Consider the following 24,461-nt stretch of genomic DNA (forward strand, 5'->3'; position numbering starts at 1 on the left):
AATTTGAATGTTGACTTCCTGTTCTGTCACTCAAAATGAGGGCCAAAATTGGAAAGCTTACTTCTAAACAGTTTATACAAAGCCTAAATCAATAGTCAGAGAATGTCAAGCAGTAGAGATAAAAACAAGGATATCACCTCTTTATGGGCTATGAGTGAATGGTTCCTTCTTTATGATGATGTATATTTCTAAAATAGCTGTGAACCATGCTAGGCACTTTGAAAAGCATCCTGCCAGACATGTCCATCTTTGGGGTACAAGCACGCTCAGGATACAAGTTTACCAGGGAGTCATTAAAACTCAAAATAGTCAAATTTCAAGTAGGACTCTTAATCACTCACCTTCTAATAAACTGAGAAATTAATCCTTTTGTCCTTGAAAATTGTCTTTTAGGTTATAAACTCTTTGTCAATCATAGTATTCTTTCTAAAATACTATTCAAGAATTTTCAATGCTTTTTGAACTCTGTGTTATATTTCTACAGTAGAAACATTGTTTATGTTGTTTAACAAAAAGATGCATAGGACATGGGAAGATTGAAGCGTTGTAAGCATTTAGATGTAAGGTACCAACCGTCTGTGCTGCTTGAGTAGGACACTGTCCAGGCCCTTAATTTGGCTTGGCTGCTCTGCAGGCCAGCTGAACTTCCCACTTGCTCCACAGTCCTGTTGGATTCAGCATTTGTCTGTGTGTGTGCAGATTTAGCACCTGCTCATTTCTAAACACTCTCAAGATCTCTGCTGCCCATTGAGTGAAGGGAGGTTAGAGCTTGAGCAGCACATTTGGGTGATTTCTGACACTCACTACAACTAAATATACTGTACAAAAATCCACATTTTCCTTAACATAATTCCCTCTTTAACTCTCTGCCGAATATTTCTTTAGAGGGAAAATAACAGCAGGTGTTGACCACCTGTCTGGCATAGTTACGGGAGTCTGGGGGATATTCAGTCAGACCATCCTCATATGCCCAGAGCCAGATACTCACTTCTGCCAGAGAGTCTGTAAAAGACTGAGCTTCTGGGGTTCCCACTCCATGCACTGGGATGTAAGAAAGAGCAGGACACAGAGGATCAGAACCCTTAGGTCACTGCCATCATGTTGACTTTGGAGGTTGGCATTGACAAACAAGCATCACCATGGGGAGAGAATCTCCCTTAAGATGCCTTTCCCACGATGTCCCACTGCGAGCATATAGCATCTTCTCACTGCCTACCCTCAGCTGGCTGTGCTGTGCTATAAAATGACACTGATTATTGTTTCCTTTTTTATGATTCTCCTGGTGCTAATAATGATCTACATTTACCTTAGACTATGTGAAGAATTCAGAGGTCTCCTGCCCTTGTCTTTTATGTAATCTATAGTCACTAACCCATTGAACACACTGTTCTAATCTGTATCTGTTATATCTTTGAGGAGATGTAGACATAGAATTGTCCCTCTATTGCTGCAACATTTAACATAGCTCATTAAAAAATGCCCTCTGGTTTACTTAAGTGTCTCTGAGATTTTTAGGTCTCCATGCTAACATGCATGCCTTGGTGGGAATAGAACACTTTTTTCTTTTTGTTTCTAATTTTATTACAATTCAATCACATATTTATATCTTGGAGGAATGTCTACTTTAGTAGAGGACAGAGCCTAATTTCTCCCTTACTTACCAACCCATCTACTCCCACCCCTTCTCTTTGTTCTTAAAGATGCCCAAAGCAGTTCAGGAGTCTTGCTTTACTTCCAGCCCTACACTTACAATAAATATTTCCATAAATGTCAAATGGGAAAAATGCTTACAGATGTGTTCTGAGGTTGTCAACTGAACCAAAAGTGTATGTGCCAAATATGAAGGAGTGAAATAGTGAGAAAACCTGCTCCTCTCATCTCTCTCTCTAATACAATTTCTGAAAGCACTGGGAATGTGCAAAAGAGTACCCTTTGTGAGAAAACATTTATGAAATATGTATCATAGCAGCCATCTTCAAAGGGTCTCATCTCTCTCCTTCCTTAGATTGTCCATGGAGCTGCAGTACAGATCAGGCAATGTCTATTCATTCATGGCTGGGTGACTTCCTCAGGTTCTTAATCCATTCTCCTTTGATTTTATATGTCATTGTTTTAGAAAAGTGAATAATTGTCATAGGAAAACCTCTGTTTTTCTAGTTATTATTACACATGATACCTTATCTATTCTGCATTTATCCTTTAGTGTATCATTTAAGTGTCTTTTAGCCTTGTAAACTGTTCCTTTCTGCCTTTTCCACCCTCTCAGACTTTACTAGCCACCCAAGCCAAAGAAACTATAATCCTTTCCTATAAAAAAAATTCTAAGCACTTTCCAAAGGAGTAGGAAAAGAGGGAATTTGAGGGAAGCAAGATGCTTTAATCATAAATGACTTCTTAGCTAACGAAATGGAAATAAACTTTTCCAAGAGTGGAAGAAATTGAGACCTTCTGTTTCACAAATTTCCACAAAACAAATTAAATCTGACTTCAAGTTCTCTTGGCTCTGGACTCAGAAGAAATTCTCTCTCTGCAGTCTGGGGAGGAGGGTTCCCTTTGTCCGCTCCCAGTTCACCTCAAACCCCTAACTCCCACTCTTCCCACCCACCCATTCCTTTAAGGCCAGATGATTAAGGATCTTTTCCATATCAAAACACACTGGACTACCAATATACATATTTCCCAAGCCTGCACTGGCCCTTGGAATCCAGAAGCTTTGCTGGCTTTATGCCACCCTCAGGCACAGAAACTTAATTTGAACTAGGAGCCCTGGTTCCTGGGATACAGCTTACCTACATGGTCTACCAAGACATTCCACCTAGATGTCTGTGAAATTCCCTTCCCTACAGTGGCATGAGGCCCTCCAGAACCTACCCTAGTCTTGGGAAATCTCCCAACTTTATACTTCTGTGCCCTCCTCCCTCTAGCTAATATTTGCCTTCCCTACCCCTAATCTAATCCCCTCCATGGGATTACAAACAAAAGGAGTATTTGCTTTAGACCTCTGTTTTCCTTCCCAGTAGAAACTGTTTTGATGCCAAGGGACTCCAAAACCAGAAAGGAAAAAAAAAAATGGGAAAAACTGCAAAACTAAATGCTTCAAAGATCATTTCACTGTCAACATAAAGCAAATCCTACTCTCTTTTTAATCAGTCCTTCTGAAGTTAGTGTAATTATCTGTCTCACCCAAGAAAGAAACGACCCAAGGTCTGTCTGACCTCTTATTCACAAGAGAATAGAGCACTAACCGAGTTCTTAAACAAAGCCCATTCTGTCTTTTTCACTCATAAATGTTCATTAGGTAAAGTTCTAAAATGTGCTTTAAAATAATCTAATTTATCTTGTCCCAAATAATTTAATTAGAATTCAATTAAATTCAGCAGAATGTGTACATCATATTACATGTTACACCATGATTCATTATATTTGCTATTTTTATTTTAAAGTGCAATGGAATTATTTGGCTCTGCAGTATTCTAGCCAAAATAATCTATTTTATGCATAAACTAACTGGTCCTCAGGAGCACTAAAGGAAGCAAAACGTGTACAAGATTATTCATGCCACCCACAACTCACTTGAATTTAATCTCTTTGGCAACATGTGCACAGGTAAGACAGGCACTTTAGGTAGCAATTCACTTATACTCCCAAAAAGGGTATCTTTTTAGCCCCTCCTATGTTTTCCATCACACACATAAATGGATCAGTAAAGGAAAAGAAATGATAATCAGACTATTCAAATCACCCTCACAGGCACTATTAAAACCTAAAGGTGTCAATCCAAAAGCATGGGCAACAGAAGTAAAAATAATAAGCAGGACTACATCAAACTAAAAATCCTCTGCACAGCAAAGGAAACCATCAACACAATGAAAAGGCTACCCACAGAATGAGAGAAAATACTGGCAAACTATGTATCTGATAAAAGGGGTTAATATCCAAAACATGTAAGGCACTCATTACAACTCAATAGCAAAAGAACAAATAATCTTTTTTTTTAATGCATCAAGGACCTGAATAGACATTTTCCAAAGAAGATATATAAATGACCAACGATGTATGAAAAGGTGCTCAACATCAGTAATCATCAGGGAAATGCAGATCCAAAGCCCCACGAGATATCACTTCACACCCGTCAGGATGTCTATTTAACCAAGAAGGTAAAAGACAAGCAGCATTGGTGAAGATGTGAAGAAAACTCAACCCTGTGTATTGTTGGTGGGAATGTAACTTGGTACAGCCATTGTGGAAAACAGTATGGAGATCCCTCAAAAAAATTAAAAATGGAACTACTATATGATCCACACACAATTCCACTTCTGGGTATATATCTAAAGGAATGAAATCAGTACCTTGAGGAGATATCTGTACTCCTGTGTTGACTGCAGCATATTCCACAACAACGATGATATGGAAACCTTGACGGATCAGTGTATAAAGGAAATGTGATATATATATACGTGTGTGTGTGTCATACACATACACACACACACACGATGGAACATTCAGCCATAACAAAAAAGGAAATTCTGCCACTTACAACATGGATGAACTTGGAGGACATTATGCTATCCTGCCACTTACAACAACATGGATGAACTTGGAAAACATTATGCTAAGTGAAATAAGTCAGAGAAAGACAAGTACTGCATAATCTCACAATACTTTTTGATCTAAAAAAGCCAAACTCACAGAACCTGGGAATAGAACAGGGGGTGCCAGGAGCCAGAGGTGAAAATAGAGAGACATCTGTTAAAGAGGAGTGACTTTCTGTTATAATGAATAAGTTCTGGGGATCTAATGTACAGCATGATTAAAATTTTTGTATTGTATACTTGAACTTTGCTAGGAGAGTCGATCTTAGGTCTTCTCATCACCACACAAATAAATGATAACACTATGAGGTGATAGGTCTGATAATAAACTTGACTGTGGTAATCATTTCACAATGTATACATGTATTAAATCATCAGGTTGCATACCTTTAAAAAATCACATTGTACATCCTAAATATATACAATTTTTATTAGTCAGTCATATCTCAATGAAGTTGGAAAAACACAACTTCAGAGCTGTGAGCTCTTTAGAGAACACTAAAAGACACCTCAGTTTGAAACTCTTTTTTAGGGATAGTTTGAAATGCTAATATGTCTGGAGATTGGTTTTCTGTTAATAGACATGCCACACTGACTTACACTTGGTCTTAATAGCACAACCTTACAGGGCCTGGCACCACATGGGTATTATGTAGGCATCACTGGAAGGATCTGACTTCATTGTTCATTTTCCAGAAGGAGAACCTTGGAACAGTCTTTTGAGTCGTTAGTGGCCATGATCAGCTTCATCCAGCAGAAATCGTCCAAGGCTGTGTGCTTCTGCAATTCAGGAAACAAAGGCAGAAAACAAGTGTCATTTCCTTCTACATTATTGATCCCAAATTTCTTATCTCTGAGGCATCCACAAGTAGAAAGTGAGCCCTGTGCCCTCTTGGCTTACCAGTGTGCCGAAGTCATAAGGCCTCAGCATTATTCTCAGCCATGAGGCTGCTTCACTGCAGCTTTCATCTAAGAAGTATTAGATGGTTCCAAGAACTTAGGTGTGCTGGTCTGGAAAGGCAGGTAGGAATACACCTTTACTAAGATACACAGAACTAAATTGGAGAGTTTATTTCTCAGCTACTAAATATGTAATTTCCTCTTCTCTGGAACTTTAAAGATTTGAATGAACCTATTCCCATTTTCTCAATTTGAAAGATAAAATCTTAGCATTCCCTTTCTTGGTACTTGGCCATATACTCATTGGATGCCCTCTGTGCCTGAACATTTTAAGACATCGCTGCAGCCTTTTCTAGGTAGATAGATGAACTAGGTAAATGTGTCAAATATCGGAAATTACTTGCATTTACCCAAGTCTTGACATAAGAGAAAAGGAAGGAAAGGTGGTTTATAAGCGGTTTCCATTGGAGGCATAGTAAGTGACCGCTTTCCTCAGCAGTGTGCATTGTACAAGGGCTGCTGTGAGCAGGCAGACCAGGCTGAGGCCCTAGTGTAAGTCCGGAAGGACCCTTCTCATGGGGACTGGACGGCACCAAGTCAGGTGTATCTGAGCACACCTGAGCTCCAGCAGAGGAATGATGAGGGTACAGTTTATGTTCACCAAAGTTACCTTTCACTTTTTTTTCTTCCTTCTTGAAGAAAGTGTCAGCGGGTTCCCACTGCTGGAGGGCCTCAGAAAGGTTTTCAGTCATAGCCTTGGCAGCGACTCCACTTGCAAGAACAGGCTAATCTCCTTTACAGAGAACATGAATTTAATGAGAAGCCTGGTTTTCAGAATAAAAATCACTATTTTTATTTGCCTGATATTTTTGTTTGGCCTGATGTTCTTTACCACAGTGCCTTTACCTTGGTAGCCTTTAAAAAGTTAGAACATTTTGTATCTCATGTGCCAATCTGAATTTTAATGAATTCATCAGTTTAATTTTGTTGTTTATCCTTTCTCCATCAGCCCCCTATCACCCAAGTCTTTAAAAATCCTCTTAGCTTGCCCTGCCTCAGGAGCTTTCTCTCCCTTGGGTTGGTCTTTCTGTCCTCTTTCTTCTTAAAGGCACCAAGGACCTTTTGGGATTTCCCACTAAAGAAGATTCCTTCTTTTTTCTTGATACATTTATTTATTTATTTATTTAATTAAGGTATCATTGATATACAATCTTATGAAGGTTTCACATGAGCAACCTTGTGGTTACTACATTGCCCCCTATTATCAAGTCCCTACCACATTTCCCATTACAGTCACTCTCCACCAGTGTAGTAACATGCTATCGAGAAGGACCTTCCTTTTAATTGCCTTTTCCTCTTTTAACCCTGAAGCAGGAGTAGCAATAATAGATTTTTTTCTTGGTTAGAATGGTCCCTACAATATCAATTTCAACAAGTTGAATTTCTTCCCATCCTTGTGATATTACTTCTGGTAAATATATACTTTTTATTCTTATAGAAGACCTTTTACTCTAGAATAAATTATGTCTATCTCATGCAGCAAAAAAATGAACTTTGATATAATTTTGAGTTGTTTTCTAAGGCAGTCTGTCAGAGGTACTGAGATAAAATTACTCCTTTATTGTCAGAGCCTTGTAATGGGGCAATTGGAATCACCTTTTGATACAAACTGATAAAGAAAATGTCAGCTAGCTTCCACTCAGAAAATCCTTTTATGACTTGAAAGCAAAAGCGAGATACATTGTTTTCTAAAATAAGGTTTCCATACTTTTATCCTAAGTTCCCTGCATGTTCTTCCAAGTAAAAGGCATAATTGATTATCTCAGTTGATTATACATTTTTCAAGCAGGTTTTAATTGTGTGTGAAGTTCAGCATTTAGTGGAATCTAATTTTCCCAGTTTGCTCTACTTCAAACACACTACACTTCATGCATACAAATTTGATAAATACGTGGTAAAATAATGGAATTTGACATGGACTTTCTAAAAGAAAATGAGTCACCAGTTCATTTGTATAATTTGTTTTTATTTATTCAATAGATTTTTTTAAGTTAAATCTTTGACATTTGGTTTCAGGGATCACTAACATAATTTAAAATGCAAAGTTAAGAGCATTCCACAGTGAAAAATGTCAAAGTCATTTAAAAGTGAATAAATAAAGAAAACAACAACACAGTCAACCTAAAAATGTTGGCACTTCTTTTCTATTCTCCAAGAAGATGTTAGCAAGTGTATGAACTCGATTCAAAATTGCTACTTAAAACTAAAATCTGTTAGTTTCTTAATAGTCTGATAAGTCTTAATATCTGGTAAGACTCTTTAAATATTCTTAATTTCTCTTTTATTTTCCTTCCCCATTTTCTGAGGGTCAGAAATATTTTAAACTTCCCAAATTTAGGAGTAAAAGTATTAATGAGAATTTGAGGAAATAAATTGGGGATGTACATTACAATATTATTTTCTAGTTTTCTTTCCTAATACAATCTTACAGATAGATTTAAGTAATACATGAGTATTGGTAATTCCAAAGTATACAGAAGGGTAATAAGAACTATTAGTCTGAGCATCTACCATGAACCAGATACTGTAGTAGGGAGATAGTTATGTACACTTTATCATTTAGTCCTATGACAGCCCTGTGATATATGTACTACCCCCATTTTATAGATCAAGAAAATGAGTGTCTGCTAGTGACAGTTAAGATCCAAATCCATTCTCAAAGCATATTCTTATTTTATGACATCATGTTGGGTACATCATTTCAATAACTAAATTGACAAAGAGGACTGTTGGCTTAAAAATGATTCCTTCATTAATACTTAGTCTATAGGCACACACCTGAAACTATGTTTTCTACCTTTATCTTGCATCTACCTACCACTTCAGCATTTTATTAAAAATAATAATAACAATAATAAGGGAGAAATGTGGGGCATATAAATAAAGTATAAAAATCAAACAAATATTCATATTTGACCTGATTGTTTATAGTTCATAATGTGTGATCAAAACCCAAAGTTTCTGTGATGACTGCCCTTGTACTGTTCACCATGTAAGAACTTATTCACTGTGTAAGAATTTGTTCACCATGTAAGAACTTGTTCATTATGCTTCAGAAGATCGGAGACTGATGAGAATTAGGCTTGGGGTGGATTAATGATTGTGCATTGAGTCCCCTATACAGAATTTTATTGTTGTTAACAACCATTTGATCAATATATATGAGAGATGCCCTCTCAAAATAAAAAAAAAGTGAAGGAGAATAAAGACTTTCTCAGACAAAAATAAAATAAAATAAATAAACCATGTTAATGGGTTTGCAATTGGGAAAAAAAATGATTCCTTCATAAAATCTGAGAATCAAAGATAAAAATTGTTCCATAAATAAGAAAAAAAATTTTGCTCAATTGAAAGCTCTCTTATTCTTTATATCTGACCTTTTCTTCATTAATCACATTACAAAGTAAAACAAACATGAAACTTAATCACACGTAAAAATATTAACTAAAATGTGTAATTGTCAGTAAGATGATTTTATCTATGAGTTTGCTTCCATATTTATTAAAGATGCAGTCACTCTAAGTGCTTCCAAGTTTATTAAAGATGGATTCACAACTATAACAAAAAGACAGCTTCTGAAATTCTCATGGGGCTATGCTTAAAATCATGCAGCACATTACTTTAAAAAAATTCCTTTAAAAGTTAATAGTAATGGTGGTTTGATTTTCCTCAATTGATATTTATAATGATCAAAACCCTTACACTATTGGAGTAATTCATCCTGTCACTGTAAAAGTTGCTATACTATACAAGAAAAACAAGATGATAACAGATAAAATACATTGTTCTGTCGACAAATAATATTGAAAGATGCTTAGAAAGCCATGCTTGAAGCTCCAAAGAAGCAAGTATCAGAAGCCTTGAAGCTTTGCAGTGTTCAGATGTTATCTAGCATGCCTCCATCAGAGGTAGCTATATTAGAAAGCTAATGGAGTTTCAGGATGCTGTGCTTATACAAAGTATCTGATTCTTCAATCTTGCCTCTTTTTGAAACTTTTTCCCCATAAAAAAAGCAGGATATGGTTGTAACTAATGGAATGAGCAGAGGAAATTGGAGACATTATGGCGGGAGCTTACTTTATTTCTCTTGCTCAGAAATTCCAAAGAGCGATTCCTACTGAATTAATTCTACCCTATGCTTTAGGTTCCTCTGCTGCTTACCTCTCTGCTGTACCATCTCTGCTCTTAAGATTCTTACTGGCCAGGCAAATGATTTTGTGTATTAATCTCTGTTTCTGAGACAGCACAGCATTCTCTTTCCTGGAGTGGCATGCCAACTTCTCAATATGAAATTACATCCCTTCCATTACTTAAAATAAAAATAGGCTCAGAACTATGTTCTTTATGAAACCTTTCCAGATTTGCTTTGCCTAATTTTAAGATTGAAATAATCCCAATAGCTTCTAGCACTTTTATGTAGACTTACTTGAGTACATAAGGATTTTTGTGTTCTTAATTTAGATAGTTTCACATATTTATGTTCCATGCCTTTCTAAGTTTCTTGGAGGCATGGTCCAAACATTCCTTTCTCATAACCTGCACTTCATGGCCTTGGCAAATGCTTCTGCTGATCTGTTTCTCTGTGGCTAATCCCATAACCCACAGGATTTACACATAATAAATAAGCAAACATTGCTGGTAACTCAACTTCCAAAGAGTTTAATGAGATACACAAAAGGAATAGACTTTAAGATCAAAGATACCAATTTCAAGAGTTAATAATTACACACCAGCTTCAAGTCTCAATTATGGAGTAGAAGGAAATGTAAAACGAATTATCTTGGCCCAAATTCCCCAGAAAGCAGAGGCTTATGTGCTGTTACTTATTTAAAGACTTCAATCCTGGGAGCAGGAGTGAAGAAGAGAAGGAAGGAAAGACAATACAAGGGCACAGAGTACCTAACAGAGCATCCACCTTGTGAGGCGGGACCATCTTTAGAGAGCCTGTAAAAGTGACTGCTTCTCAGCAGTCTGCCAAGGAGAGGATTTTATCTGTCTGCTACAGTTTCCCAGTGATCAGGGGCAATAATTCCCCTGCACTTCTGGGTTGCTGATAAGTGGGCATCAAGCAGGTCCCCGCAAGGTCTGGCCCTCAGCATCAACCTGGAGTCCCAAGGGCAGAATGCACAAGGCGCATGTGTTGGGCATGACGCCTCTGGGCTGTGCTCACATAGTGTTGGTTCAGTGTGTGCAGTGTCTGTGTAGTCTATGGAAGCCACTAGAATAAGAGACCTTGGAGGTAGGTAAGGCCAGCAGGATTTGAAGGGGAGCATAAAAGCTTTCTTACACACTCACCACTTGCAATATCCATGGCTTACAAAAAGGACCCCAAGGCCGTGATGGAAGGTGCCCCAAGTCAGGAGCTTTATTAGTGGAACTCAAAAGCCATAGCTTCCAGCTCCCCATCTGGTGCCTTTCGCCCTTCTGTGGCATGTGTGCTTCTGATGTTCTCTCAATGCTCGAGTTTCAAACATCTCCTACACTTAATTCTTCTTAGATTCAGTGAAGTGTTGTTTAGGAGGGATTCCTTTATGGCTTACTTGGTTTTCTCTAAAAAACAAAACAAAACAAAAAGCTGCCATGGAACCAGAGAACAGATTAAATTCCATGAATTTAATCTGAGGCATCTGAGGCAAAGAAACTCCAACTAATGTTAAACCTCTGGAGATGTGTATTTGCTTCTTGCTTAACAATCTTCTTACATAGTATTCCGATTAATACCTAAATATGATAGAACCTTTCAGCAAACATCTTCAAGAAGCCAATGTCCTAACTTCTGAAATAAGAATTTTTTCAAAGAATATGGTAGAACACATGTTTCTCCCACTTTCAAATGGTATTAATGTTTTTAGTCAAGGCAGTATACTTAAGTGTTCTTTATGTTACACGTATCTGAATTCATATTCTGACTAAAATCTGATGTGACTTGCCTAAGAATAGTTATCACAGTGAAGATGCCAGTATACAAAGGTTGATGTGCTCTAATTCAAGATGATAGCGTAATTGCTTCACTCTTTTGCCAAAGAGTTACAGAGCAATATGATTTGCAACACTATATTGAGATTTTTCATACCTTTTTAGAAGGATATATTCTTATAACTAAGGGAATAAAACAAGATTCAATTTATGTTTTATCTTGAATCTTACTATTTTGAATATCTAATTTGTAACACAAGTTTATTCACAAGGTTCTGAAGTCTATTTCTTTAACAGAATAAAGTGTTTATGGTAATGGTTATGCCAGTCTTTATGAATACAAGCTCTATTATAATAGGTATTCAGCTCCCAGCAGCACTGTTTTTCCTCAGACTCATACATTTTTCATTGTCTAGTCATCCTGAATTTTAAGCAGATAGGATGTCCTTTTAAATGCATAAACAAAGAAGATGAAAGTGTGTATCATAGTCTCCTCTCAATTTCTGCTACTAAAATTATAGAAACTGTGTATCCGATGTTAGAATGCATCTGGTGTGCTGTTCTATACATGAATAACCAAAAGCTCTTTGTGCACAATTCCACCCAGCACTGTATTTAGCATCATTTTTGCAAGATAGCACCTTACTAAGCTTATTCAGAAGTATAGCAGAAAATAGCTTATTAATCTCAGTGTCTAACTGGCAGATGGAATACAGTAAAAGTGAGGTTGTTTTGTCTTTCAGAGGTAATAGTTTCTTTGATATAAATGGCCATCTTTCAAATCTTCTAAGATTTCTCCCTTTTCATTTATAGATATTTGTTCATTCATAAATGTGTTCATTCATTCATTCTGTATTTATTGAGCTTCTATTTCCTTTCCATTCAGCAGTCTTTAAAGTACCAGAAACATAGGAATGAATAGAATACACTCCCTTCTTTTCAGGAGCTCATGGGTTATACAATGTGGTAAGTACAAGTAGACATAAGAGCATACAGATGAAGACACATCTATCAGCCTTGGGAAGCAGGGAGTGGCCAAGGGGGGACTTTCTAGAGAAGATGGTGCCTTAAGATTATGAGGAGTGAGGTGTAGGGACCACAGATCTACTGTGGTGGTTACCTATGGAGAAAAAAATAATTTGGAGAGATAGGGCAACAGTAAATGAACTGAAAAGATCCAAAAACAGAAAAATGGTAGGGAAAACATTCTGTGAAACAAATCACCAAAAGAACTTGCCCTGTGATAAAAGAGAACAAAAGAGAATTTGATGAGAGGAAGATTGGGTAGAAGGGTGGTAGGTGAAATTAGCAGAGTATCAACATCTGGGTTAATTTATATTTTTATTTAATTACTTATTTGTCTTTCTTTGGTGACTCTAATAACTTAGTTAAGATGTATAGATTTCAATAGCAACAGTGTCTAGCTTCCTACTGCTGGGAAAGACTGAACTAATCTAAGAAGAGATCCCTTCCATTAATTCCTTCCTGTTTTACAAGTTATATTTATTGACATGACAGATAAAACCATATTTTACATTTTCTATCAAATCATACCAGCAGCAGCTGAATGAAATGGCTACTAATTAAAAGAAGAAATTGATTACAACAGATTTTCTGTTTTGTTTAGCTAAAGTAATAAGAATAGGCTATATTGACATTTTGAAAGGCACACATTATAGATGTCTTGATGGAAGAATTTCTTCAGTCTGGCGAGCTTTTTTGTCTTCAGTTTACCCAGAATATTTCTGGAAACCAAACACAGGTTTCTAGCACTGTACTCTGCACCCTCTATAAGAGCAAAGAGTACTTTTGGGGGCATAATGGTCATATAGCATAGTGATTAAGAACTTGGATTTTGGAATCATGTAACCTAGTTCCATTCCAAAGTCTTCCCCTTGCTGGCTCTGTGATCTTGGACTGGTTGCTTAACCACTCTCTGCATCAGTTTACTTGTCTATAAAATGGAGCAACAATAATAGTATCTGTTATAAGTTGTTACATGTAAGCCTTACTGTAGCCACAAAAGAAAAACCTATAGTAATTACACAAAAGAGAAAAAGAAGGGAATATAAGCCTACTACTAAAGAATGTCATCAAGCCACAAAGGAAGAGAGCAAGAGAAGAAAGGAACAAAGATGAATTACAAAAAGAGCCAATAAATAATTAACAAAATATTAATGATTAACATGTAGTTAACTCTTAATACTTAATAGGGATAAGTAACAAGAGCATATCTATAAATACTTATTTATATGTAAATGGACTAAGTTCTGAAATCAAAAGACATGGAGTGGTGATTGGATAAATAAATAAATAAATAAATAAACAAACAAATAAATAAATAAGAAACGTTTATATGCTGCCAACAAGAGACTGACTCTAATGTAAGGACACGTACAGACTGAAAGTGAGGAGATGGAGAAGATATCCCATGCAAATGGAAACCAAAAGAAAACTAGAGTAGCTCTACTTAGACCAGACAAAACAGACTTTAATACAAAGAATAAAAGAAGACACAAAGAAGGGTGTTACATAATGATAAAAGGGTCAATATAACAGGAGGATATAACATTTGTAAATATTTATGAACCCAATATAGGAGCACATACATATAAAAAGCAAATATTAAAGAATGAAAGGGAGGAATAGTCAGCAATACAAAAATAGTAGGGGATTTTAATACCCTACTTACATCAATGGATAGATCATGTAAACAAAAAATCAATAAGTAAACATCAGCTTAAAATTACACTTTAGATTGAATGGACTGAACAGATATTTACAGAACATTTCATCTAAAAGCAATAGAATACACATTCTTCTCAAGTACACATGAAACATTCCCAAGATAGATCATATGTTAGACCACAAAACAAGTCTTAATAAATTAAAGAGGACTGAAATTATATCAAGCATCTGTTTCAGTCACAACGGTATGAAACTAGACATTAATTATATGAAGAAAACTGGAAAATTTACAAATAAGTGAAGATTAAACAACACACTACTGAACAACCAGTGGATCAAATGAGAAATAAAAAGATAAATTAAAAAAAATACCTTGAGACAAACAAAAATGGTATAACATACCAAAACTTGTGAGATGCAGCAAAAGCAGTTCTACTAGTAAATAGTTCATAGCAGCAAATGCATACTTCAAGAAACAAGTCTCAAATAAACACGTTAACTTTACACCTCAAGGAACTATAAAAAGAACAAACAAAGCCTAAAATTAGAAGGAAATAAAGATTAGATCATAATTTAATGAAATAGAAACTAAAAGGACAAGAGATCAGTGAGACTAAGAACTGATTCTTTGAAAAGATAAAATTGACAAGTGTTTAGTTATATTCACCAAGAAAAGGAAAGGAGAGGACAAATAAACAGAATCAAATTTATTCTACTTACAGATTTTCACAACTGATACCACAGAAATTCAAAGGGTCATAAGAAACCACTATGAACAATTATATGCCAACAAACTGGACAACCTAGAAGAACTGGACAAATTCCTAGAAACTTATAACCTACCAAGAATCATGATGAAATAGAAAATCTGAACAATCTGATTATCAATAAGGAGATTGAATTGGTAATCAAAAACCTCCCAACAGAGAAAAGTCTAGAACCAGACCATTTCACTGGTGAATTCTACCAAACATTCAAAGAAGAATTAATACTAATCCTTCTCAAACTCTCCCAAAATAAGAGAGGAGGGAATTCTTCTAAACTCATTTTATTACCCTGATACCTAAACCAGACAAGGACACCACAAGAAAAGAAAATTACAGGCGAATATCCCTGATCAACAAAATGTTAGCAAATTAAATTACAGTAGAATTACCAGATGATTCAACAATTCCACTTGTGGTGTTTAGCTGAAGACAATGAAAACAATAATTAGAAAAGATGTCTGCATCTCCTTGTTCATTGCAGCATTAACTACAGTAGCCAAGGTATGGAAACATCTTAAGCATCTATCAATGAAGGAACAGAGAAAGAAACTGTGGTACACAAACACATAATGGAATATTATTCAGCTGTATAAAAGAATGACCTCTTGCCATTTGCAACAACATGGATGGATCTTGAAGGCATTATGCTAAGTGAAATAAATCAGACAGAGAAAGACAAATACTGTATGAACTCTCTTACATATGGAATCTCAAAAAGAAAAAGAAAGGAAAAACAAACTCAAAGGTGGAGATGTCAATGTTGTTGAAATGCGTGAAAGGAGTCAAAAGGTAACAAGTAAAATAATAGAATTGACAGTGGGGAGGACAAAAAAAAAAACAAACCAGACAAATAGAACATGGAAAACAAGAAAAATCTTTGTGTGTACCTATAATCACATTTTTTTCCTGCAGTTTGAACAAAAGACCCCACCTACTCATTTTTCACTAAGATGTGCAAATTATGTAGCCAGCCCTGTTCCTTGAAACTGAGTTTCTTAAAGTTGGATCACATGCTTTTTCATCCTACTATTCTGTATCTAACATTGTATATGGCATTTATTAGACATTTAAAAATGCTTTTTGAGATAATTTTCATTAACTTAATTTGATTTATGTTTTATACATAGATATTAATATGTGTATTACATATTTATGTTTATACACTTATATACTGTGATTATATAATGATGTATGCAGTAGGTAGATAAAAAATATTTAGAAAACTGATTTTCAGACATTTTGATCTTTCAGTTATTTCTATATTGAGAAAACTGTTTCAGTCTCTGAATTTGAAAGCCATTAATCCAAATGCTAATTTAATCAATGCTATCTTTTTAAAACTATAAAAAGTAAATTAATATCAGGTAAGCAGATTCATTGCACTATAAGCTTTCAGAATGTGCCCAGTGTCAGCACATTTCTATGAGAAATGAAGTTGTTAATGCCACACACACACACACACACAAATAATATAATAGTATCTGCCTTATAAGGTTATTATGAGGGTTAAGTATGACAGTATGTGTAAGTCTGAATCTAGGACTTGGAATATAGTAAGAACTTATAAATAGGAATTTCAGCTCCAAAATCTTGTTTTGGTAGCTCTGCAATGACAAGGACAGTGTCTTATTTATCCTCGAATGTGTAGTGCCTGGCATATAGAAAGCTGTTTTATAGTATGTTGTTGCATGTATGTTAGAAGGACTAAAATTTTATTTTCTTATGCAAGCAATCTGTTTTTTGTGTGTGGCATGGTTTTATTTGGGAAAGTCACAGAATATTGCCAAGGATTTTAATACCATGGTTGTAATTTAAGCAGCAGTAGGAATTACCATGTCATGGCAGTAGCTTTCAACTTTTTCCCAAGGTGACACACTCTGTACATGTAATTCTCCAATGGACATACTCAGCATCGGGAGCAACTTCTAGTATGTTAGCTGTAACTCTCCCTATTTTTATTCCACTTAAAGATGTAAGTTATTATGCAAATCATCAAGAGGATATTGAGAGGATAATGAGATAACCATGAATTCACCTAAATTAAATTTTAAATTTTGTTAGATGTTATTATCTTAATTATCATTGTTACTATTTTGTTATGTGGCAGGTAGGTTGAACTTCTTAAAAGAAGTCATTGAATTCTTCAAAATTCATCAGTCATTCTTTCTTGGTTCACAGCCATCTTAATTTTCCTCCTTTCCCGTCCAGTTAGTCACGGCTAACTCTTCCCTCCATGAAAGTCTCTGTTCCCTTGGTTTCCATGACACCAGTATTGTTCTGGTGCTCTCCACTCAGCCAAACCGGGGCTCGCGAAGGCTAGCACTGGCTGCAAGTCATCCTCCATCAGTCCTCGTTCTCCCTGCCCTCTAAGCAGCATTCAATATTACGACTGTTCTCTCCATGAAGGCTCTGCTGCTTTGACTTCCTTGACAGCAAGAACATCCCTGGCCCTCCCACGTCTAACTGTCCCAGCCTTCTAACTGCTTCTGACTCTAGTGATGGGACTTCTTCTCTCCTAACCCCAAATCTGGGGTTTCTCCAAGGATTTTTTTCCTAGGCCTACTTATTCACTCTCCTAGTCTTCCTTTCTTGGTGATATTATCCATTTCCAGTCCTTCAGCCATCACTCTTATGTGTATGACTTCTACCTCTTTATCTTCTTGTTGACCTCCCTCCCCAACTCACATCCCACGTTCCTAATACTGCTGGATAATTTGGAAATTCATCTGCCAGCTTACATTCAATATACCAAAAATGCTGATTATCTTTCCACCAAAACCAATTCCTTATCATGACTTTAGTTAGTGGATACCCCTTTTAGGCTGACTTAAAAGCTTTGAGTTAATTTTGGAACTTCTCTTCATCTCTGCCTTTTTGTTTTAATCACCCTGTCGTTTCAATACAACTGTTCAGTGTTGCCTAAGCCTAGTTCTGCAGTCTTTGAGTCCCTCCATTTTCTACTTTCTCTGAATGCCATTGCCCAGCCGTAGCTACAATGAAAAACATTAGATAAATGTTCTGGCTGTCTGGCAGAGGGGAAAAATGTGTAAAAGCAGTAATTATAATCAATGATATAGAAGTAAAGGAGAAACATCCCAAGGAAGAGAGGGCAGGGCAAACTTCATAAAGCAGGTAACATTAGCTAAAACTGGAAAGACAAATAGGAGTCAGACTGAACAAAGGCAAGGTGAACATTCTGGAAATAATAACACACTCAAGGGGGAATGCTGGCAAAGAAGACCATGCCTCATTGTTGAGGTGAAGTAGTTCCATAAGGCTGGGGCTCTGGCTTCATGGGGGGATACAATGGGGGAAGCAGGAGGTAAACTCCAGAGGTAGTAGGAGGAAGAAGGCATTAGGGCCTTCTTTCAGTTATATGTTGCTACATGAAAAGTGACCACAAACTTCATGCCCTAAAACAACCACCACTGATTATTTCTCACAGTGCTCCAACTGAGAAGCAATCTCTGGGGATGGTTTATCTCCGTTCCATGGGCTCAGGTGGCACAGCTATCCTGGGGGCAGGAGGATCCGGGATCCTTACTCACTTATCTAATGCTTCAGCTGAGAGAGCAGTGGCTGACGGGTCCTCTCTTTTTCATTTGCCATGGTCTCTCAATATTCAGTAGTTCACCTTACATGGAAACTATCCTAAGGGGGCAAAAAATGGAACTTCCTAGTTAAGCTACCTAGCTTCTTAAGGCTTAGACCCAGAAGTCTCATGACTTCCCATCCCTATATCACTTCCCTTACATTTAAAGTAAGTCACATGCCAGCCCAACTTCCAGGAAAAGAGAAACAGATCCCACCTCCCTTTGGGGAGGAGCAGCATGAATATAGAGGGATGGGAAGAAACGTTGACCTTCTTGAGACGTACCACAGGCCTGAGATCACTGCATTCTGTAGGGTACTGTTGTAAGATTTTAAGCAACAGACTGACATTTTAAACTTACATCTTTAAAAATATCTCTCTGATTCCTTCATGAAGATTGAATTTAGGGGTCAGGACCAGTATTTGAAAAAAGAGCAACCAGTGAGAAGCCTCTACCAGTGTATTACAGGTTAACTGCAGTGAAGCCTTTTCTGTGGGCCCACATGCCTTGTCATAATTATTTCTCCTCATGGAAGCAAATGGAATGAACAAAATATGAGGGATGCCTCATTTTCTTTAAGCAAGACAGCACCAAGATACTGGAAAGAGATTAACATCTGCCAAAGGGAAGTAAATATGTAATACTAGAAATCATCTACCTAATGCTTTTTTGTTTAGAAATACTACTACTTTTTTATTTTATGTTGTTGTTTCTATAAATAAACTGGTAAAGTCAGATGATTCTTTGGGGGAGAGCAAAACCTGCTTTGTTTGTTCCTAGGGTCTCTTCATGTGTCAGAGCATGCAGGCTTATGTGATCATAAAGTTCATATGGCATTTTATTTCTATGCAAAGTGAACCCCTTGACTTTTGCCTCTAGTTCCTCCTACAGCGGTCCTAAGGGTTAGTGTACATGAAAAAGCCACAGAAAATACTTACAGAATTTAAAATGCTTTATTACAACACCTCAGTCACTACATTTCCTTCATGAATGACAGTTAATGGGTAAGTAATTGCACCTTAATCAGAGCACAGAAACTAATGATCATCTTAGTATTTGCTAGAGCAAACTGAGATCCAAAATCTGGAAATGGAGAGGAGATGGTCCTTTTGGATTTTCATAGGTTCATACAGGTCCTTCACTAAGTGTTCCTGGAATCAAGATTTCAACTGTAAAGAAAACAGTGTCCTTTAAGTGTGAGAACCTGAGGATAAGGTTGAAATCTGGTCCCTCTTGGCCAGTGTTCACGTGCTCTATCAGATGTCTGAACACTTAATTAATGCTATGGTAGGCACAGGACGATGTTAATTTTCCCCACAGGCTCCAGAGTGCAGTGGCTAGAAGCCAGGATCACTTGGAGAGATTTGGTCTCAAATCCCAGCTTTGCCACTTCCTAGTTATGTGACTGTGAGCAAATTCCTTAATCCCTCTAAGCTTTAGTTTCTTCCTCTGTAAAACCTCAGTAATAACTGCACCTTCCTGGTAGGATTGCTGTGATGGATTAAAAGAAATACTGTTTATAGCACTTCCCCTCATGAATAGCACACGTACTCAATAAATTTTAACTGTAAATGTTTTAATGGATTTCCTGCTGATCGTTCTTGTTTCTCTTTATTTCTCAGGGAGATGTTAATCTCTGTGGCTCTGGGCCAGGTGTTATCCCTCCTTATTTGTGGAATTGGCTTGACCAGCAAGTACCTGTCAGAAGATTTCCATGCGAATACACCAGTCTTCCAGAGTTTCCTCAATTACATCCTTCTTTTCTTGGTCTATACCACCACACTAGCAGTCAGACAAGGTAAGCATGCAAAATCCCAGGAATATAGCTTGGTTTCTCCTTTACAAGCATATAGAAGAATGATGAGCTATTACCAGGTAACTTTTTCACTTACAGTATCATAAGACAATTCAAAACCCTAAATCTCACTCTTCTATTTTGCAGCAATACAGCAAACAAAATGAATGAATAAATCACAAAGAAGCATAAATAGTCTGAGTTCAGCAGGAAGTAGAAAATGCATGTATAAGCAGAAATGTACAATTGCTCACTATTTGAATTCCTGTTAACATCCCTTGTACCTCTCAGTAAATCTAAATAGAGTACCTCCCTGGAACCTGGAACAGGCCTGCTGCAGTTATCTTAAATAATGCTATCCCTGAGAAAATCCAAGAGAATTACAGACAAATACATGGGAAAGTAACATGGGAAAGATAAAAGTAGTAAACACACACAACTCTAGTAATAACAAAGGGGGAAAGTAAGTCCACATATGTTCAGGTGAAATGTTCTATCTCAACTTAAAATAGCTAAAGCAATAAAACAAGTCCTCCAAGAGCCAATGCAAGAAAAGCTTTTTGATGGCCAATTGCAGTTAGAATACTTGGAGTGTATCTTTGGAGGTTATACTTCAGAACCTTGTGATTATAACCACTGAATCTCTTGTAAATGCTTTTATCTATGGCCCAGAAATAGCCACCATTTTCCCCCAGTAGTAGTGTTGACTGTAAAATATGCATTGAAAAATAATCATTAATAGGTTTAAAGACAATTCTATATTTTAATAATAAATAAGGATGCATGAATAGCTGTATACATCAATCCTAACAATCATACTGTTTTAAAACTTCTATAAGAACTGTATATCATTATTTAGTTTTTATACATCCTCATTTGGTGGCCATCCAGAATAATAGTGCTTAGTTATGATTTGTGCATACTAGATTTCATTCATTGGGACAGAATTCAAGTTTAATTTTGGATTTGTTTAAAGTATTGAAGAAGCTGATTTCATTTACTTCTCAAAAATTGGTGTAACTGGTGTTTGTTTTTTAACATTTAACATCAGTAGACATAACTAATTTAAAAATAAAATTTCAATCAAAACCTCAGGATACAAAAGTTATAGACATTGAGTCTCAGCTGTATTTCTTCAGTGCGTTTTGGAAGCTAATTATTTTGAATGCTACAAGTGCCGCCCCCCAAAAAAATCACATGAAAGTGGCTGAATTTATCTTCTCTAGGTATTTTTTTTTGGTACCATTAATCTACAATTACATGAGGAATATAATGTTTACTAGACTCCACCCCTCACCAAGTCCCCCCCACATACCCCATTAGTCACTGTCAATCAGCGTAGTGAGATGCTGTAAAATCACTACTTATCTTCTCTGTGTTACACAGCCCTCACCGTGCCCGCCCCATTATACATGCTAATCGTAAGGTCCCCTTTCTTCTTCACCCCTGCTTCACACTCCCTTCCCACCCAGTCCCTTTTCCTTTGGTAACTGTTAGTCCATTCTTGAGTTCTGTGATTCTGCTGCTGTTTTGTTCCTTCAGTTTTTCCTTTGTTCTTATACTCCACAGATGAGTGAAATCATTTAGTACTTGTCTTTCTCCACCTGGCTTATTTCACTGAGCATAATACCCTCTAGCTCCATCCATGCTGTTGCAAATGATAGGATTTGTTTTCTTCTTATGGCTGAATAATATTCTCTTGTGTATATGTACCCCATTCATCTACTGATGGACACTTAGGTTGCTTCCATTTCTTGGCTATTGTAAATAGTGCTGCAATAAACATAGGGGTGCATCTGTCTTTTTCAAATTGGGCTGCTGCATTCTTAGGGTAAATTCCTAGAAATGGGATTCCTGGATCAAATGGTATTTCTATTTTGAGCTTTTTGAAGAACCTCCATAGTGCTTTCCACAGTGATTGAACTAATTTACATTCCCACCAGCAGTGTAGGAGGGTTCCCCTTTCTCCACAACCTTGCCAACATTTGTTGTTGTTTGTCTTTTGGATGGTGGCGATCCTTACTGGTGTGAGGTGATATCTCATTGTGGTTTTAATTTGCATTTCTCTGATGACTAGCAATGTGGAGCATCTTTTCATGTGTCTGTTGGCCATCTGAATTTCTTCTTTGGAGAACTGTCTGTTCAGCTCTCTGCCCATTTTTTAATTGGAATGTTCGCTTTTTGTTTGTTGAGGTGCATGAGCTCTTTATATATTTTGGATGTCAACCTTTATCAGATCTGTCATTTATAAATATATTCTCCCATACTGTAGGATGCCTTTTTGTTCTGTTGATGGTGTCCTTTGCTGTACAGAAGTTTTTCAGCTTGATATAGTCACACTGTTCATTTTTGCTTTTGTTTCCCTTGCCCAGGGAGATATGTTCATGAAGAAGTCACTCATGTTTATGTCCAAGAGATTTTTGCCTCTGTTTTTTTCTAAGAGTTTTATGGTTTCATGGCTTACATTCAGGCCTTTGGTCCATTTCGAATATTTGTGTGTGGGGTTAGACAATGGTCTAGTTTCATTCTCTTACGTGTAGCTGTCCAGTTTTGCCAACACCAGCTGTTGAAGAGGCTGTCATTTCCCCATTGTATGTCCATGGCTCCTTTATCATATATTAATGGACCATATATGTTTGGGTTAATGTCTGGAGTCTCTATTCTGTTCCACTGGTCTGTGGCTCTGATCTTGTGCCCATACCAAATTGTCTTGATTACTGTGGCTTTGTAGAAAGCTTGAAGTTGGGGAGTGAGATCCCTCCCACTTTATGCTTCCTTCTGAGGACTCTAGGTATTTTTATCACCAAATAGCCTAGTCTACAAGACGATCAGTTGTAATTTGTCTTTGGGGTCTTGTTCATCTTACTCTACCAGGAGTCCACGGATTTAACAAATACATGCATTAAGAAAAAAGTGAAATCAAGCCATTCTAGGAAGCAAGGGAATAATATCATAGTCCACAGGTAGAGACAGAAATATTAGAAAACTAAAGGTAGCAAAAGACCCAAAGTTAATGATACCTTCTATTGAAACTTTATAATCTTTCAGACACTATGTATATGAATTACCTCTTTTATTCCTTCATTCCAAAGAGATAGGTGTTCTAATCCAAGATTTTGTAAATGAGAAAACTGAGACTCTGCCCGTGTCCGGAACCTGCTCCAAGCTACAGAACTAGGAAGCATAGAGGTACACCCGAGGCCAGGGCTGCACGCCGTTCTGGCCCCTCTTCCCAGAGCATGGGAGGCCACTGGAGAGAGAAGGGAGATACTTGTGAGCAAAAGGAGGGTTTTTTACTTGAATCTCAAAATCCCGCAGAAGAAAGCAGCCCTGGGTGCAAGATCTAGCGAGGCAAAGGAGCAAAGTCAAGAGAATGTGGCCAAGGTTCATGTGGGGAAGGTGGGCAGGGGAGAGCAGATAGGGGAGAGGCAACACTGGATGGAGGCCCAAGAAGAGAAGCAGCAAGGGATTTGGAGGCTCTTTGGAAAGAAGACTGAAGAGAGCCTGAGGAAATTCTGTCTGTCCCTGTCAGTTATAGAATAAATTTCTAAAATGTCCTATTTGGAGATTTTTACCATTGCCTCCAATTATCACTGAATTTGCTGTCATGTCTTTATCTGGGTGTTTACCCAGAATTTTTGCTTTAATCTTCATCTTTAGAAGGTTTAATAGGCTGGCATTACACTAACATCTGGAAATCAACATAGTAATTACATTAATTTTGTATAGGCTGATTCAGTAATATGTTCTAGAGACATAATAATCTCTCTCCTATTTCACCTCAAGATTTGAGAGGGAATAAACAACAGCAAAGAGGGGAAGGGGAATGGAAAGTGCTCTGTGTGTAGGGAGATGTCCTCATGACCACAATTTCTCCTCCTTTCCTGGTTCTTGCCAACCACTCCCAAGAGCGCTACAGATTAAGACTTAACAAGATGCCTGTCTTCCCATCTCTGCCAGCCCAGATGTCACCTATCTTGCTGGGCCACCATATTAATTTGATGCTACCTTAAACTACATAACAGCAAGAAGTTAGATTTGGAAATATACTTTTAAACAAATCTTCATAATTTCAATCATAAAACAAAAATTATAATTGTCACATAAACACAATATGATAAATGCAAGAAGCCCTTTAAGAATGTTAAGG

At 37.0% G+C, this 24,461-nt stretch overlaps 1 protein-coding gene across 2 annotated transcripts in view; it reads left to right on the forward strand.

Annotated features, from left to right (window-relative positions):
- The window catches only part of SLC35F1 (solute carrier family 35 member F1), a 473,584-nt gene that overhangs the window by 250,749 nt on the left and 198,374 nt on the right, over positions 1-24,461 (forward strand). For both annotated transcript variants that reach the window (XM_036993351.2, XM_036993363.2), the window contains exon 2: positions 20,139-20,314. In XM_036993351.2, coding sequence (XP_036849246.1) covers positions 20,139-20,314 — 176 coding nt within the window. The remainder of the gene's footprint in view (positions 1-20,138; positions 20,315-24,461) is intronic.

The sequence above is a fragment of the Manis javanica genome, chromosome 13 (assembly GCF_040802235.1).
Source record: "Manis javanica isolate MJ-LG chromosome 13, MJ_LKY, whole genome shotgun sequence".
NCBI classification, from domain to species: domain Eukaryota; kingdom Metazoa; phylum Chordata; class Mammalia; order Pholidota; family Manidae; genus Manis; species Manis javanica.